Source organism: Pagrus major, chromosome 23 (genome assembly GCF_040436345.1).
Source record: "Pagrus major chromosome 23, Pma_NU_1.0".
Classification (NCBI taxonomy): Eukaryota; Metazoa; Chordata; class Actinopteri; order Spariformes; family Sparidae; genus Pagrus; species Pagrus major.
The window spans coordinates 5,955,891-5,975,076 of record NC_133237.1 but is presented as its reverse complement, the minus strand read 5'-3'; the positions used below and the strand labels follow the sequence as shown (position 1 = coordinate 5,975,076).

At 40.2% G+C, this 19,186-nt stretch overlaps 1 protein-coding gene across 1 annotated transcript; it reads left to right on the top strand.

Annotated features, from left to right (window-relative positions):
* The first annotated feature begins 5,437 nt into the window (after positions 1 to 5,437).
* LOC141019221 (envoplakin-like) lies at positions 5,438 to 15,483 on the top strand. Its single transcript, XM_073494075.1, has 13 exons — positions 5,438 to 5,472; positions 7,354 to 7,453; positions 8,057 to 8,211; positions 8,392 to 8,528; positions 8,636 to 8,808; positions 8,954 to 9,132; positions 9,978 to 10,116; positions 10,283 to 10,476; positions 10,628 to 10,778; positions 10,919 to 11,002; positions 11,576 to 11,707; positions 11,832 to 11,924; positions 12,064 to 15,483. The coding sequence occupies exons 1-13, from the start codon at positions 5,438 to 5,440 to the stop codon at positions 15,481 to 15,483; spliced, it is 4,992 nt and encodes a 1,663-aa protein (XP_073350176.1).
* The last annotated feature ends 3,703 nt before the right edge of the window (positions 15,484 to 19,186 follow it).

Sequence of the window (19,186 nt, the reverse complement as noted above, 5' to 3'; positions counted from 1 at the left end):
GCTTCTGTGGCTGGTTCCCACTACAGTAGGTGTCCAGGACCACATTTTGCCATGGTGACACACAGAAACATACACAGAGAGAGAGAGAAAGAGAGAGAGAGAGAGAGACTCCCTTGGTGAAACTATACCCAGCAATGCTGTCATGTTACCAGAGTATCTGATAACATTGGGCAGACTTTCTAATGTGCCTGCATGCACGTTGTGTAGAACTAATTAATTAACCCTGAAAATACAGTATAAATTTTATTATTCAATGAATTCCTTCATTCATATTATGAACTTTGCAACTTAGCTTAAAGCAACTACAAACAACTTTTATTTTTCGTTGATTCTGGCCGCTGTGAATTGTTTGAGCACCCCCTCCTCATGTCATAAAGATCTTGACATTGCTAGACCCTATTAATATTGTTAACACTGTTTTTTCAGGTTTTAACAGATAAGATGTTGGGCCCCTAGGAGCCACAGAAGTGTTGCTTGTGAACATTTTTGGTCTTTCTCAGTGTTATTTTCCAGGTTAAAGGTATACTATGTAGGAATTTCCTAAAAAACAATGTACAGGCTCACACAAAATCTTAATCTTAATCATCACTTATGACTGACTGGATTGTAGATACCCTGCCCCCAGTGCCTGTGTCCAGACATTTCTGGGCACCATATGGAGAAAGATGGCTGAGTATGTGATTGATTGAGTCTCACCCTAAGTCTCTTTGGGTTGGCGACTTGCCAAACCAAAGCGTCTGTATTTAACCTTGGAATGTCAGTCAACAATGACACTGATCTTTCTCCAGAATCACTTGTTGCACCCTTGAATAGTAAGCATACCCACAACTGAAAAAAATCCTCCATAGTACTTTCAGCTATTACGCAAGAGTGCTCCTGTTGTGCTCTAGTGTGTAGGAATTTACATTTTCTTTTAGGAAAAAAGTCTTGCAAAACAATAGGCAGAAATATTTATTTGTTCCCTGTTAAATCATCTCGTGGGCACACACATTTGTATTGGAACCCGTTTGGCAGGGGTGGTCCTGACCCCCAGGTTGGGTACAAACTCGACGACACCACACACACCACTGTATGAAACCGGTGATACAGGTTATATTTTCAAGCAGTGATATTCTGCGTTCAAATATTCAGATTGCTTTGCTAATTTTAATGTATGATGTACTGTAAGTATTTGCAGACACTCAACATTAAAGGACTGTTGCACCCATAATTTCATAATTTCCTGAAAATGTCAGAATATTTGCACCTAACTTGATTGAAAAGTAAATTAAACCCAATGATGTGACGAATCATGTAATAAAATATCCTGACTGAAATTGTTAGAACATTTTTATTAATTATGTAATACCTTATTACATTATTAGGAATATGTAACATTGGGTCATTTTTTCATGTAATACTTTTGACAGATAATGTAATACAATGCTCAATTTCAGTCCAGAATGTCTATGAGGTTGAAGTGCAGGCTTTGAGCACTATCCAGCCATGTGCACATAGGCAGTCAACATCTTGGTCTTATTGAGCGAGTGATGGACGACTTCTTTGGGAGACCAGGTCAGATAAACTCCCGAACAGCGCTGGAAACCCCAGGTAAATGAAGGATTTTAGTTTAATGCATCTCACCACTACTTGTCTGTTGTAGATTTTGACACTACACTTATCATTTACATTGTTATATTATGCGTCACAATTATTACATCATCAGTTTAAAAAAATGACCCACCTGAAAGCTATTACTTTATCTGTGAAATTAAATTTTTCAGATATTTTATTACATAATTGGGTTTCATAACATTTTCAATCAGATAAAGGGCCAATTGTATTATATTTTCAGGCATTATTACATTCTCAGGAAATACTGACATTACCCAGATAGCACAATTGTACCAGATGGCCTCATCCGGCTCACAAACCGCATGGAATGATGACACTTGGGCAGTCCGCTCCTGTTGACAGATCTGAACTACAAGCAGGCCATATCTTGGCCACATGTCAGCCAAGAGCGAACAGAATAAACTACTTGGGCCAGTTCTTGTTTGACATGTGGCCATAGTAAGGCCTGCTTGTGGTTCAGATCTGGCAAACAGGAGAGGACCGCCCAAGAGCCATCATTCCACTCCATGTGGGTCAAATCCATGTGTCTGCTATGTGCCAGGTCTGGGCCGCAACAATTTTTCTGTCTGGGTATTGGGTGCTACAAGGATTCCTATGAGGACCAGCACCAATTTGATCAAGACATCCCTATATTTGTCTGAGCTTGAAGACAACAGCAACACGTATAACAGTCACTTCACACCCTGATGGTAATCGTTATCGGTTATCTGATAATAAGCGCATTTGTTGATTTGAATCTTTTTGTTGTAAAAGATTCAGAGTCTGGGCCCACGCGTCACAGTCGAACTGCTGCTCCACCTGTCATGTGTATAATCAAAGACTGAAACTTGGCCACAGGTCAGCAGCACACCTGCTGATTGGAGATTAGAGCTGTGGGCGCGGCTGATGTAAATTGTTTTCAACATATTTCAGAAGCGTGGCCTGGAGGTATGTGTGGAACTCTCGTCAGGTAGATACTACTTAGCGTCCTTCCTCATAAGTCAATTGCTTTTGTTTTCTTTTGATATGTGACAGCCACTCCCTGCTGTTGACAACACTATTCAGTATATAAAAAACCTGTTAGGCTTTTATGATTTTTTTTTCTATTTTCAGAGTAAAAACTCTTTCCATTGTGAAACAAAGTGACACGTCATTCATAGTTCACTGTGTTTACATTAGATCACAGGTTATGCTTATCTCAGTTGGATTGCACAATGTGGAATTTAAGGTGGGCTGTGCTTGATTAAGGTACAGGGGTGGACACAATAACATGAACAACTGTACCATATTATGCAATTAATACTCTCTTTGTGAAGCTTATAAAGTATCATATTTGTGTTAAATCAACTGTAGTCATTTTGGTTTGACCTGCTAGAGAGAAATGTGTTCTTGTACACCTTATCAATAAGGGAGAGACACAAGAGACTAGGAGATACTTTCTATTTCTGATCTTGCCCTGTACTTTACATCAGGTAGAAACTGCTAACTATGAATGCTGACACATTTATGTCAAATAATTATTAAACCTGCAAAGACAGATTCCTTGTGAACATTAATGATCACCTTTTAAGTTGATGGAGCAAACTTGTCAGCACACAGTTTTTTATTTACATATCCTGTGGAAATGAAGCCATATTATCATTTACCTGGACAGTGGTGGACTCAGGATATTTGAGGGGCAGGGGCGTAAAAATTAAAAGGGCACCAGGTGTATGCTGTGCGGGACTAGCGCACAGAAAGTTGTGATTAGAGGGTACCTTACCAACTTTTATCTCTACTTTTAGCTCTGTGTTTGGTCTCCATTGTGTAAAAATATTACTTTGATAAAAGTGAAAGTCACCCATACGAATTGTTCTTGAGTAAAAGTTCTAACGTATCTGACACTGAATGTACTTAAGTATCAGACCAAGTGAAAGTAAATTCTGCCTGTATATACATGTACTGTATACTGTGGGTCAACCAATTATCGGATCCAATATTCAACACTTTTATCGAAATCAGTGTTTGTTTTATTGTTTTTTTAATCTTTAATCCAACTGATGATAAAAATAAAATTAATTAATAAAAAAAAAAAAAAAAAGTGCTACTTTGGCTCTGACATAGCATGTAATCTGCAAAATGACCAGTAGCTAAAGTTGTCAAATAAATGTTGTGGAGTAAAAGGTACAGTATTTGCCTCCAAAATGTAGTGGAGTGGGGTATAAAGGAGCAGAAAATGGAAATAATCAAGTAAAGTACAAGTACCTCAAAATTGTACAGTACTTGAGCAAATGTACTTAGGTACATTCCATAACTGGCTGTTAGGGTATTCTTTGAGGACCGCTGCCTGATGCGACCAAAACTGAAGCTATGATGAGAACTGTGAGTCAACAAAAACAGTGATGTTTTGGGCCAGCAAACCAAAACAATGAACTGAAACTCAGCCTTAAGCTCCTTTTAAAATAAGTGATGATTGCTGATAATTCTCATCCCGAGGAGTGACCCCTTTCACATGGTTTTCACATCTGATACATTGTGACTGTTAAAATATAAATTATAGCAGCTTAAAGTACTGCCAGGGTTAAAGGTCAACGCCAGGTGAGAGTACTACTACTACTACACTTCACAACTTTCCTGTCCTTTCACTCATTCCTCAGTGTGATCTTTTTACCATTGTCTCCCTCCTCTGTCAGCACTCCCCCTCTCTCCCTGCAGGTATGTAGGCGTTGGTCTGAGGACTAACTGCTCTGGGTGTTTGTCAGACACACCTACTGCAAGCATGAGACGGAGCAGCGTGCTGAGCCGAGTTCTTCCAACTGAAGCATGAAAGGTGACATTGTTTGACTCCACTTGTCTCCAACTCCCACCACCCACTTTATTGTGCATCGTGCATACTTGGGTTGTGTGCCAGCATAAATGAAATATTTCGCACGCAGCACACACTACCTGTTATCTTTTCTTTTGACAGCAGGTGAAGTTTGCTTTCTTAAAGTAGACCTTGACTCCTCATTTGCCAAGGCAGTAATTTCACAGGGTGTGTGGCTGATAACCACTGATAGTAGAAAATGTTTGTGCTTTGTCTGGATCAGGTTAGGTGTACCAACCCTTCAGGGTGCAGAGTAGTTCAAAGAAGTTCAGGCTGCCTGCGCCAAAACTAATTGTGTTCAGTTAAACCTTCAGTGTTATTGTGATCAAAAGTATGTCATCCTTCCAGTCTGGCAGCCTGAACAGCTAGCTCATCTTCATATGCTGATGCTTACAAGCTTATAAAAACACACTTAATAAGAACAAATGATGGACATATTTATGGATGATAATAATAAAAAAATGATAATGATGATAATATATGATAATGATAATACCATCCAAATTAGATAATGGCTTGTCATGTCTTAATGAACAATAAGTACAAGATGATGATAAACCAGCCATCTAGTTTCCATACATGTGGAAACAGTGAGTGCTTATTAAAGTTTATAATGTCTTGTGTGTTGCATGAAGCTGATAACAGAGCTGCAGCTGTATCAGGTTCAGAGACCATCTCTATGGGCAGGTGTGTAGCCAGAAAGATGAAAGATTTTTAGGTGTGGCACCACGAGCATTATGAAGCTGTTTGAGGTGTCATCTTGTGGTCACTGATCATGCATTTAAAAAAAAATTGGCTTTGAGCTCGCAGAAAATAAAGTCGGAGCAAGGAGGGTTGTGATGCTCGTCTGGGAGGAGCTGAGACAGGTGGATGCTGCTTATTAGGAGGTGAGGGGGCATCGCAAGAGACAAGAAGGAGTGAGAGGAGAGGAGGTAGTGAGAAGTTGGACGAAACGCACTTTGACTCAGATTACTGAAGCAGTCCCGGACGGTCTCCAAGATGTCGAGGGTGTACGGTTCTGTGAAGATAAACAAGTGAGTTCTTTCACCTTCCTCTATGTGTGTGTGTGTGTGTGTGTCAGGTTACAGTTTGTTTGTTTTTTTGCTTGTTTTGGGGTTGATGTTTTTAAAAAATTGTTTTGGCTTTAATGATGGAGTAGGCAAGCAGTAACAGGTAACGGGAGCGTGACATGCAGCAAAGGGCCACAAGTCAGAGGTCAGAGTCACAAATCCTGCAAAAGCTGCAGTGAGGACACGGAGCACGCTCAACATCTTAGCTGTTAGGATGACACATTACTTGCAGTTTTATGTTACTGTCACTTGTCCTGTCTCCTCTTTTTTGTTGTCTTGCACTGGTTGCATGCAGGCATTTGTGTTTGCACATGAGAGGGCTATTTTATCTCTATCTATCTATCTCTATCTATCTTTTATCCACAATTAATCGTTTTTTTTATGAAGTTCCACATGGTGATAAATGTGTAGACCTCTACACTGCACTTCTCAAAGGGTTTATCTCCTGTCGGTGCAAAATGTCACCCAAGGGGGACACATTCTGTTGAACATTAGCGCACCTTTACAGGAGACAGGAAGTACCGAGGGACAGGTCATGGCAGGATCTTTCTGCTGCAAGGTCTGCTTGTCTTCATTGGACAGTGACACTTAAAAGGGACATTATATGCTCATTTTCAGGTTCATAATTCTATTTTGGGTCATTACTAGAATAGTTTTACATGCTTTAATGCTAAAAAAACACATCAGTTTTCTCATACTGTCCAGTGCAGCAGCGCTGTATTCCCCCTCTGCCTCCTCTGCTCTGATTGGTCAGCTCACACTAACCTGAGCCAGCATTGCTAACAGCAACAGGGCAGCTGTGCTGAATTAATTGTTATGTTTCAAACTACCCACTAGGCAGAAATTACGCAAATGTCACATGGTGACTTAGTGTGATGCCAAGAAGTCACAGAATTGAAGGCGGGACTACTGACAAGGCGTTTATGAGCAGTGTTTTCTGTGGGAAAGAGGAGCTTCTGTTGGTGCGGACTTTGAGCTTTTTAACTTTCACCCTTAACATGCAGAAGAATCTGTACAATACAATGAAATATTTTTTTTTAAAAAGCCAAAAAGCATAATAGATTTCCTTTAAGCTTAAATAGAAGAGTGAGTAAGTGAGTCATAATAATGTAGAATGTGCTGCCTGCATACAAGGGTCAATAACTGATGATGTGGCAAGAAAAAGCTCTGCTTCAGCGCTGTGTGTTTGTAAAGTAGCACTCTGTGATGAATGGACTCAGCCACATGTTGGACCTTTGCAGCAGAGATAAGAGCCTGTTTAAGTAAAGGAGCAGAGGGAGTGGAGGGAGAAGTACTTCGAATCATATAAAATTTTAAGAATATCATTACTCATGCATTAAACTAAAGATAGGATTTTTACTGTCTAGTTAAATGAAGTAGAGCAAATCTTTAGCTATTTTATACAGAATTCTTATTTATGGTTATTTTCATTATAAATTAATATACTTCAAAATCTTGATCAATTGGTTGTTTGGTTTGTTAAAATTTAGAAAACAATGAGAATGCCTGTCACGATTACAATCATCTTTGACGTTTCTGTGTATTTAGCTGTTTATACTTTTCTCTTTCCACTTTAATAAAATTATGAATGCAGGACTTGTAGTATTTCTACAGTCTGGTACTGCTGTGTTCACTGAAGTCAAACATTTTAATACTTCCTCCATTACTTTACAAACCTGGTCCTCTTAAAAGCATTGATGCACTCCTAACCCTAAATGTATTGCATATAGGTATTTAAGTACAATGATAATAACAATCACAGTAACAAGAGTATATCTGAAACATTTGGAGCTTGTGATTGTTTTGGAGGATTTTGACAGATCTCTTTCTGTTTTTTTAACCCAGGTTTCAGTCCAGTGACCTGGCTGAGCTGATTTCTCGCATGCAGAGAAATTATGACCGAGCAGAGAAGACTCTCCTGCAATCAGAGGAGCTTCTGACTGTGGTAAGAAGTCCAAATAGCACCAGAGCTGGAGACACAAGACTTAAACCAGACTCAGATCACGAAAATAAAAACTCATGACTTGACTATATTAAAGTTGGCAAACGTGCAGCAAGTTTTACCCATGAAATCTCAGCAATAATGGTTGAATTTCCAAGTATGACTAACTAACTAACTAACATTGACTAACATGCTGCTGTCTTGGTGGCTATACTGTATGTGATTTCTGTGAGAGTAAAGGGTGCAGCAAAATCTGTTGTTCCATGTTCATGTTGTTCCTTTGCTAAATTTCTTTTTTATTGAACACTGAGTACATTACAGGGAGTTGGTCCTTCCATGTTAATAAAGTGGCATTAAAACATCTTTCCAAAAAAAAAGCACCAGAACTAATTCAAAGTCATTATTTGGCATGTTCAGCACTCAGAGACCTGGGAACCATCATAATATGATTTCTAACTTTTGATACTATTTGAGACTGTAAATCAAGTCAATAACAAGAATCTAAATAAGGTATTAATCAACAAACCTTAAAGCTTTTCTTCAAACTTAGATAAGTTTGTATCTCACAAACTCACACACTGCTATGCTCCATTGGCCCCTGTATAGGACAAAGAGCGTGATCGACAGGGTATGACCCGGATCCACCAGAAAGCAAATGCAAACAACCTGACGGAGGCTGAGCGGCTGCTGAGGGAGCTCATTGTAGACTTGGAAAAGTCAAAGAAGACGCTGAACCCGCAGGCCCCGGAGATAGAGAAAGAGTGAGTTTATTCTGGAGTGTCACAGACAAACTAACACATAAACGCAGCCACGATGCCAACAGACACACCTAAAACTCGATATGTTACATGCCATCGCGGTATGCCCGCCAGCAAGAGCGTTGTTTCCACATTCCCTTTTACTGCTCTCCACCCATCTACTTTCCGTGTCTCCTTTTTCAGTATGAAAACTCTGCAGAGTCGCTTGGTGAGGGACTGCGCCACCTTCAGGGAACTGTATAACCAGACGCTAGGTTTGGAGCTGACACAGTCAGTTAATGTAAGAACTGTTGTGGAGGTGGTTCACCCACAGAGGGCAGGTGAGAAGAAAAACTCTTAAACAGAACACTTACTTTCTTTCCCTGGCTACAAGACCACAAAAGACACTTTGATGTAATACAGGATTATTGTCTTTGCTCTTCCTCAGTCACTGTACAAAGTGCTCCAGGGGATCCCAGAGCTGCAGACTTGGCCAGTGAATTAGACAAGATCTACAGAGCCCTTGAACAGTGCGAAGAACAAATCCTGGGACGACTCAGAGCACCGCTGGGAGACCGCAGCCCCACACAGGACCTGGCCAACAGGCTGCATGAGCTTGAGGTGAACATGAGCAAAATTAGTCATTAGCAATATGATCTAGGTTATAGTATCATCACTTTATTTATCGGTATGTTCTCCTCAACATGTCCACACATTTGCATCTTGATGTGATTACTGACACGGACTTGACTGACTTTCCCTCTAGAAATCTGCTCAGACTGTCAGAAAACTGGAGTCTGAGAAGGCTGCAGTGCAGAGAGAGATGGGGCCTATTCTGGCCAAGAAACCCCTGGAACCCACCGCTTCCAGCCTGCCCCCCAAACTCAGCGCTATCAACAACAAGATTGATGACATCAACACCCTCATTGATCTTTATACCAAAAAGTAAGAAGAAGTTATATCTTGTAGCACAGGGTAGATTTTTTTCTTCAAGATGATTCTTAAAACAAAAGCATTCTAAGTAGGGATCTGTGTGATTAGTTGACCAGTAGATTAAATGTTACTTCCCTCACTATTCGGTACCACAAATACTTGTCGGTTAAACATATTATTATTTCATTAATGTACATATTTAAATTACATATTGACATAATTAGCACTGAAATGTCATGTCTTCCTCGTCGCTTTATAAAGAGCTTTGCAGAGCATCCATTAACTGTATCTAGGATGTCATATACACAATATTCTTTCAAAGTTAAACATTGATTGAATTGTGTTCAATTTTGACTGTTCTTTAAGAGTTGACTAGTCTAAGTTTAAACTAATTTTCAAACATTTTCATGGCAATAAGTCGTTAGCGTCCCTCATTCAAAGTGAAACTATGTAACTTTAAAAGAAGAAATAACAGATTCTTCCTGTTATAAATTAAAAGCTGTCTTCATATAAGCAATAAAACTCACGCTTGCTCAAATCAACACCCACAGGATTTTTTCTAATTTATGGTAGCTAATGTTAGCAAAATTCAGGTAAATATTGCTTTATAACTTCCTGTTACAACTGTTACAATAGTTTAGCATCTACTGTTTAGCATAACAATCATTTAGCATTGTCCCATAATGGTCATTTGTAACCAGAGTGCCCCTTTTTTAGCAAAACTTACAAAGTTACTCTTTCATCTAATTTTTAATTGGACAAGCAGCACATCTGTGAGTACACATTTTTTATTTGGTAAAACTATATTCAAAGTTCCTTTTTGTTATCACCTTGTGTGTTTCTCTCCTTTTAACCAGAGCTACAGCCTCCGTGAACCTGGAAAAGCAGATTCGTTACACAGACGGCATCATGTCTGGGTTTGAGGATCAGCTAGCCAAAGATGGAGTCATTCTTGATGAGCATAAGGCCCTGGAGAATCGCAACAAGCAACTGCAGGTGTCGTGTTTTATAATGCAACCAAAACTGTCAAATATTTAACAATTTAAGGATAGGCTCACATAATTATGAGGGGATGCCCCAAAGAGATACAAGCCTATAGGTTTTTTGTTGTTGTTGTTGTTGTTTTGTCTTTATCTCTGTTTTTTCTCCTAATGCCAATCAGCTTATGCATAACAACGTCGTCTCAAAGACGGATGAGTTGAATAAATTAGGCAGAGACTTGGACCTGACAGAGCAAGCATGCCGCCACCTGCAGTACAGTTTCAATGAATACTGTCCTGACATCAGGCGCCAGGAGGATGAGGTGAAGAAGCTGAACAACCGTTACACGGTTGTCAAGAAACTGCTCAAGGAAAGGTGAGTCAAAAAATGGATTCAAGCATTTTTGTAATTGTGTTAGGCTGTAAATTTTTTAACTTCTCTGATGTCCTGACAAATATGTTTTATTTACGTTTTATATATTTAAATTTCATGAGTAAAGAGGAGGGGTTTTTATATTCTGCTTTAGGTCTGCTCTCATAAAGGAAGCAACCAGTAAAAATGAAAATTTCCAGATTGCTCTTCAGTCACTGGATTTCTTCTTGGTCAACTTGCCAAATAATGCCATCAGACTTACTGATGATGTGGAGCAGATAAGAGCCAAGCAGAACTCTCAAATGGTGAGTGAAAGTATTTCTTTACAAACATCAACCTGTCTCCGCATTCTGTATAATTGAAAGTAACTCATGTGTGTTTCAACAATGGCCTAACACCGCTTTGTCTCATTAGCTGTTGTTTTTGGATTGCTTGTTTTGTTTAGAGAGTGATGGAGGACATCAGGAGTAAATCAAAGGAGTTAGACCGTGTCAGGGGTCTTTCCCGTGATCTCCAGAGAGTCTTATATGTGAGTTCAGAAACTATGATTACTGTTATTTACCATTTGCAACTTAAAGTGTGACTCCACCAATTTTACACATTAAAGTGTGTTTACAGGTCTTAGGGAGTACTACTGCATATGGAAAAAAGTTGCATAAAGCCTTTTGTGACTCCGGAGGAAGCTGCTTGTAATCTCTTAAATTTCCCCCAGTGATGTGGCTCAGTGGCTAAGTTGCATTTTGGGTAATGTGTTGAAAATAAGTCCTAGCATTGTCCTCCCATAACACTGTTGGACTCATTACTGACATTACAAACAAATAATCAAAATTGATAGAACCAGAGATAACACCTTTTTTATTCCAAAAGTTCCTTTTTAAAGCCTGGAGCATACATTACCCACAATGGAACTTAGCCACCGAGTGTCATCACTGGAGTCGATTTTTCAGATTACATCCAGCTTCTTTCAGAGCCACAAAAGACTTTATACTACTTTTTTCACTTCATGCAGTTTGCACAATTGATGGAGTTCCTTTAAAGATAGTTGATGGCTGTGATATTTCATGTACTTAATCCTTCAATATTTAAATATGTTTCCTTTCAGGAGTATGAGGACAGGTCAAAATCTTACCGTGGCACGTGGAATGATGACTATGACTATGATGACAATGAGGACAGGAATGATGTACTAATCCTATGGAGACCTCAAACTATGGCTCAGGCTATTCAGAGAAAGGTGCAGTTATAGACAACAGCCTAAAGGCAACTAAAAACTCCTGAAACTTCTCTACTTTTCCTCTACAATTTTAACTCTGTTGTCTTTGATTTCCAAACTCATTTTGGTTCTGCTTCTGCTACAGGAGATCAATCTACTGAACTTTTACTCTGAGGTGTCTGCAGAAAACAACCAGCTTCTCATCCAGCTGGAAACGGCGAGGAACATCAAGGCCAGGGTATGATATTATGGAATCCAAATCACATCATTAACAATTTTCACTGATAGTAACAGTAGAAGCATTCTTCTGTAAAGTTATTGTTGTCAGTTGGTCTGAAGTTACTATTTCTCTCTCATATGCTTTTATTCATTCCCAGAATGAAGAAAAAGTCAGTCAGGTTATCATCACTCGGCAGATACAGAGCCAGAGGAGGGACCTTGAGGCGAGTGTTAGTCTGAAAAATGAATTAAGTGAGGAGACTTCCAGGCGCTTACGTGCTGAACATGAGCTGGAAACATACCGTAAGAGGCTTGTAGTTCTGAAGAACAGAAGAGGAGTGGAGAGGGTGGAGGAGAAGGAGGTGGTACAATACTACCGTGACCCCAAGCTGGAGATGGAACTACAGTCCCTGACCAAACTGATCCAGGATGAAACTTTCAAAAGGTCAAGATTCCATTCAGAGATAAAGGTTTACAAAGAGAAAGTAACCAAAGTGCAACTGACCAAAATAGAACCTAAACTGATGAGCAAGATAATGACTCAGTATGAGAGAGATCTGCAACTTGACAGAGAAGCTGCCAGGATTAGAGATGAGATGCAGAGCATACGACTGGAGCTCCAAACGAGAGATACCAAGGTATATCATATGAAAACTGAGCTCACTGTTCTTGCTCAGCAGAAAACCAAAATCAGGGAGAGGGTTATCAAAAAAGAGGTGGTGAGGTTTGAAAAGGATCCAGAGATGCTGCAAGCTGTTCTCATGTTCAAGAGTGATATTGCAACGGTGGAATCCCATTGCAAGACACTTAGCGAGAGCATTTTTAGCACAAGGAGCCAGATACACACACTGGAGAGCGTCATTTCCACTATCCAACCAAGGGAAGTTACCAGGGTGGTGACACAAGTGCAGCAAGACCCAGAAACACTTGAAGAGTCAAGGAAACTACGAATAGCCTTGGAGGAGGAGAGACGGGAAATTGCTATCTTGATGAAGGACATGAGAACCCTTCAGCTCCGCTATAGTGAAGTGGAGAAGCTAAGCATTAAAGTCGAGGTTAAGGAGATCATCAATGAGTTCTACAGAGTCACTCCTGAGATGGAAGCCGAGCTTGTGCGTCTGAGGAAAGAGCTGCACGAATGGAGCCGTAAACTCATAATATTGGAAAAGGAAATGAATACAGTGACAACAACTGTGACTACCCAGCGTACTCAGAAACCCAAAGTGGAATACAGGGAGGTGATCCAGGAGGTGATCAAACTTCAGAACAGCCCAGAAGTCACCAGGGAATTACAAACAATAACCAACGAAGTTTCCCGTCTGCAACTCCACTATAACTCTACCCTAGAGCTGCTGACCACACTCTGTCAAGAGAGAGACATGCTGAAGGTTGAAAAATCCAAGGTGGAGACCAAGATTGTTGTTACAGAGTTCATCAGATATGAGAATGATCCTCTTCTTGAGAAAGAGGCTGACAGACTTCGAAGGACTGTGAGAGAAGAGAGTCAGCTACTCCGCAGTGTGGAAGAGTCTGTCATTGAACTCCGTAACCAATACATTTTTCTTGAACAGCAGAAGCAAGAGGAGAGGATTGTTGTGCAGGAAGTGGTGCGTATTCAGAAGGACCACAAGCAGATCCTGGAGCATGAGAGGTTGAGCAGGATTATGAATGAGGAAATAGCAGCCCGTAGACAGCTTGAAATAGATGTCAGACAGCTCAGAACCCTGATTCGAGAAAAAGAGACTAGCCTATCTCAGATGGATGATCGTCAGATTAGGATCCAACTAGATTCAGAGCTCAGGCAGATCAAATCTTGCATTTATGAATTTGAAAATACGCCCATTGAGGAAAAGGTTGTCATCAAGGAGGTCTTCAAAGTGGAGAGGGACGCTCAGCTTGAAAAAGTTATTGTGGGTTTACGTGCTTACTTGGAGACTGAGGCCACTAATACCAGTCGTGTCGAGAGAGAAATTCGCAACCTGACGGTCAAGTTGGAAGTTCTGCAAAAGGAGAAGTCTGTTGAGAAGGTCATTTACAGAGAAGTTGTTCGTGTAGAGAAAGACCCAGCAGTGGAAGCTGAACTGGAACATCTAAGACAGGTAGTAACACAGGAGAGAAATCTTAGGTGTGGCCAGGAGGATAAACTTCAGAACATCAACATCAAAATAACCCATCTGCAGACGTCGAAGACTGTAACTTCTCAGGAGGAGACTACTGTCATCACCACCAGAGATGCTCTTCAGAGAGAGAAGGAGGATCTCCTCAGACAGCTCAAAATACTGGAGTCTGAAAGACAGAAAATCACTATAACCTTCCAGCAAGAGTCAAGGCTGGTGAGTGAGAGAGACGAGATTGCACTGCAGAGGAGTCTTAAAACATCCTCTGAAATGCAACGTCTGGAGAAAGAAATCCTCAACGAAAAAGACAAAATGCACCAGAAAGATTCACTCATCATTGAGCTGCAGAAAAGCATCAAACAAGAAGAACATTCTGAAACTCACACCAGAGAGAGAACTCTTTCCACGAAGGTCACCATCATGGATCCAGAAACTGGTAAAGACATGTCTCCTTATGATGCCTATGTGCATGGCCTAATTACTCGTGAACACTACATTAGGCTGTCAAAGCTGGAGTGCAACTGGGAGGAAATCACTTCAACCGGTCCAGATGGGGATACAGTAATCCTACAGGATCGCAAAACTGGAAAGCAGTACTCTGTCAAGGATGCTCTGAGAGACGGTCGCTTGACCCAACTTGATCTGATGCACTACAAGGAAGGGAATATGCACATTTCTGAGTTTGCCCTCCTTGTTGTAGGGGAAACCAAACCAACCTCAATCTCTACTTTGAGCTCCATGCAATCTTCCCTTAGGTCCTCCTACACCAGCCTCAACACTCACTTTAGTAGTAGTTCAAACAACCTCAATGGTGACGAGTATTTCCCAATCTCTGGTATTTTTGACACCACCACTGAAAGCCGCATGTCTGTGAGAAGTGCCCTGACCCGCAAAATCATTGATAACGACACAGCTCTGACGCTGCTGGAGGCACAAGCAGCCTCCGGTGGAATCGTTGATCTCAACAAAAAGGACAAACTGTCCGTCCACAAGGCAGCCGAACAAGGTTTAATTGACCATGGTCACATGTACAAGCTTGTGAATGCCCAGAAGGCCTTCACTGGAGTTGAGGATCCAGTGACCAAAGAGCGACTCGCAGTGGGACGGGCAGCAGAGAAAGGGTATATGCCCCGAGAAAATGCCAGGAGGTACATGGAGGTGCAGTGTCTGACTGGTGGGTTGGTGAACCCTGCTAAAGCAGGCCGCATCACTGTCCAAGAAGCTCTCACCAACAATCTGATTGACAGCACAACTGCTGATCACCTGCTAGATGAGACTTCCCACACAAAAGAGCTGGTGGACCCAATCACTAAAGAGAAGATATCATACAAGCAGGCGATGGATCGGTGTAAGAGAGACATCAGCACGGGGCTCCTGCTGCTTCCTGCAGCCTCCACTGATGCCTCAAATGCCCCGTCATTCTCAAACTTTAGGTTGACTAACCCCTACGGCAAATACTAGATGTTAAGTTTAAGATGTACCATGTTATATTTGCTGCAGCCACTGGTGCTAGAGGGTGTACGATAATGCTATCTGGGGCATATAAAGGTAAACATTGATATATTCATACACTTAACGGTTACACGGGAGAAAATACTTTTTTGGTTTAAGTATGGGACTGTTTTTTACTCTTGTTTTTTTTTTTTTCTTCAACACTGGGGTCTGCTGTGAAAATTAGGGTAATATTTACTGTTAAACTGTTTTTTCACCACTGTAAAGTTAAATAAACTTCACAAGCCTTACATACATTTTCCTGTCCAGTTATTTAAAATATTAAGAGATGAATCAGAGGAAAACTACACAAGGTTTGGAGATTTCACTTGATCATATGATGGGCTTCGTTCTGACTTCTGGTTTTTAGTCATGCTAACAGCTCAGGTTCAAGAGATGGCAATGTAGGCCTGTCACTCAGTCAATGGTCGATCCACCACTTTTGTCCAAACTGAAATATATCAACAACTGAAATGATTTCGATAACATTTGATATGGACATTTAATGTGCCCAGAGGAAGTATTTACTGGCTGGAAATCTGGTATAGTAACTTTCATCAGGTCCAAATTTGAATTTGTCCAATACTTTGGGTTATGACCAAATGACCTTCCCATCAGCCTCAGCTGTACAGAGTCATAACTAACAACTGTAACCATACTATTATGTTAAATTAAATTGTTGAAGATGCTAAACATTGTATCTGCTAAAATTCCGCATATTAGTAGTCATTTCAGCATGTTAGCATGCTGGCATTAGCATTAAGCTCAAAGCCATTCTGTACAGTCGTACAGCCACACCAAGCAGCTGGCATGGCTGTAGACTCAGTCTTACTACGAATACAGACCGAATCACAATGTTTACAATAAAAAAAACCCTGGATCACACTTCATTTACAACCACTTTTTCATATTGTAATTTCAAAGTAAATACATCTTATTCATCTAAAAAACCATGTTTGATGCTTTCATATCTCATTGATAACAACACATTCACTAGTGTTTGTTTGAAGAGCTAATTGGTTGTGAATGCTGGAGGCACAGACACAGTTCAATCATTCATAACGTTTCAGCCACTTTCAGATTTTTGCATGGTGTGTATGGGGTGGAGTGTTGACAGTCAGAGTGGAGGAGCCAACTGACAGAGTGGGGAGGAGCTCAAAAAATTTCTAAGAACCTCGTCTTAAACTCGCCCTCGCTTCCACAATCTTCACTCCAGCAGAAAAATGATGGCATCAGGATAAACCGTGCTGGTCGCTACAGTGGTTCTCTGGAGGCAATCGGACGAAAACTTTTGGCTCGGTGGGGTTAAATGACAAGAACACTGACCAACTGCTGCATAAAGTCCCATTAAACAGAGGAAAAATATATGGCGGCAGGCAAACACATCCACTTTTCTGAACTGCTCCACAAGACACATTTTTGACCATACACACACAAAAATTTCACAAAGTGCTCACAAGACTCATAGTTTCTACCATATCATTATTTGATTGATAGCAGTTACTGTTTTGGAGGGAGAAGCATGGTAATGTGAGGAGAGCCTCAGCTAAAATCACTATTAAATCAACTCTCACAGTTCGTTACCACGACCACCGTGGTTACCATCACCGTGGCTACCGAGAACTATTGGGCCAACACAGAGAGAGACAGATTTATCAATGAGTCAGTTTAATACACACAGTGAGACACACACACACACAAATGCAGCCAAATATGCACATGTAAGCGTGACCGAACATGTACACACACACACACACATACACACAGTATATTTCCCAACATATTAACTATATTTAACTATTATCTTTTCATTCATTGAAGCCAGAAACTCCATTTAAATATTTAAATGTTCCCAATCATTGATACATTGAGATTTATTTAACTTTTCAGTCCCATTCAGAGTATTTGATTCATTCTCACTGTAACATCTCTTCATACACCATCAGCTGCTTTTCAACACAAATTCAAGGAAGCATTGCAGTTCGGCTCACAGCTTATATTCTATTTTTAATGCTCTATTCTCACCCAACTGTTAGGACGCTTCATTCTCTTCAGATGAGACTTCAAATAAATTAAAGCCATCAATTCAGTTTGGCCTTAGCTTTTCAACAAACCCTACATTTTTTTTTTTTTTTTTACAGTTTTTAGATATTCTGGACATTATTCAAAGTTTTCAAAGCCAACAATGCACATTTAGCATCGACTCTTCAAAAACCCTTACAATATTTAACATATTTCATATATTCTTAACAATATTTAAAGTTTTCACAGCCAGCAATCTGTATTTGGCGTCAGCTTCTCAACAGGCAGCATTCACAACCATAAGTTCTTCAGAACTTGCCTTGTCTAGTTTACCTGATGGGCCACAGACTAATATCAAAGATGCTAGCAAAGCATTAGCTACAGTACATGAAGATGCAGAAACGTCAGTGTTTTACTATAGCTTTAAAAGCTACACAGTCATGGCTGAAACTGAGAAAACCACAAGTTTGTTGATTCTGCGGAAGCCCGAAAGGGCCATGCATTCATACATTTTATTTCCTCCGTTTTCCCGTGATAATGACTTAATTTCATTTGTTTTCTCGAGATCTTAAGTTATTATCTCGAAATAACAACTGCCGTTTTCCCGAGATAACGGGATAATTTTCTCGAGATAACGAAACATCGTTTTCCCGAGGTAACGATATAATTAATTCGAGATATCGAGATAATGACTGTGATATGGTAGGCCTGAGATTTCCATCACACACAAGTGGCATGGCATGCTGACCGATGGGTTTTTTGAACACTACTGTAGGTAAGTCTATTTCTCCGTTTGTTTTGTGCGTTTACGCTTTCTATACTAAATTAGTTTTTGATGAAGGGATGAATGAATGTTACAACAGCTCAAGATCTCGAATTAATTATATCGTTATCTCGGGAAAACAAAGTTTTGTTATCTCGAGATCTCGAGAAAATTATCCCTTTATCTCGGGAAAACTACGCAAGCCCTAAAGGGCTGTGCATTCATACATTTTATTTCCTCTGTTTTCCCGTGATAACGAGTTAATTTCATTTGTTTTCTCGAGATCTTGAGTTATTATCTCGAAATAACAACTGCCGTTTTTCCGAGATAACGGGATAATTTTCTCGAGATCTTGAGATAACGAAGTGTAGTATATTAAATCATTGCAGGAAACATCATTCAGTGTAGCAATGTCAGAGGAGCAGGAGCATATCGATCACCGCATCACATATCTTTTCAATCAAGGCCTGACACAGGCTGAAATAGCATTATGCCTTGCTATTACAGATAATATACACATTAGTGTGCATAATCTAAAAAGACGGTTAGCAAGGCTTCAGCTATATCGGCGGCGCAATCTAAGCGAGCCTGATGTCATGCTGACCAGCTATGTAGTTAATGAGGAGATCTCAAATTAATTATATCGTTATCTCGGGAAAACAAAGTTTCGGTATCTCGAGATCTCGAGAAAATTATCCCGTTATCTCGGGAAAACAAAGTTTCGTTATCTCGAGATCTCGAGAAAATTATCCCGTTATCTCGGGAAAACGGCAGTTGTTATTTCCAGATAATAACTCGAGATCTCGAGAAAACAAATGAAATTAACTCGTTATCACGGAAAACGGAGGAAATAAAATGTATGAATGCATGGCCCTTTAGGGCTTCCGT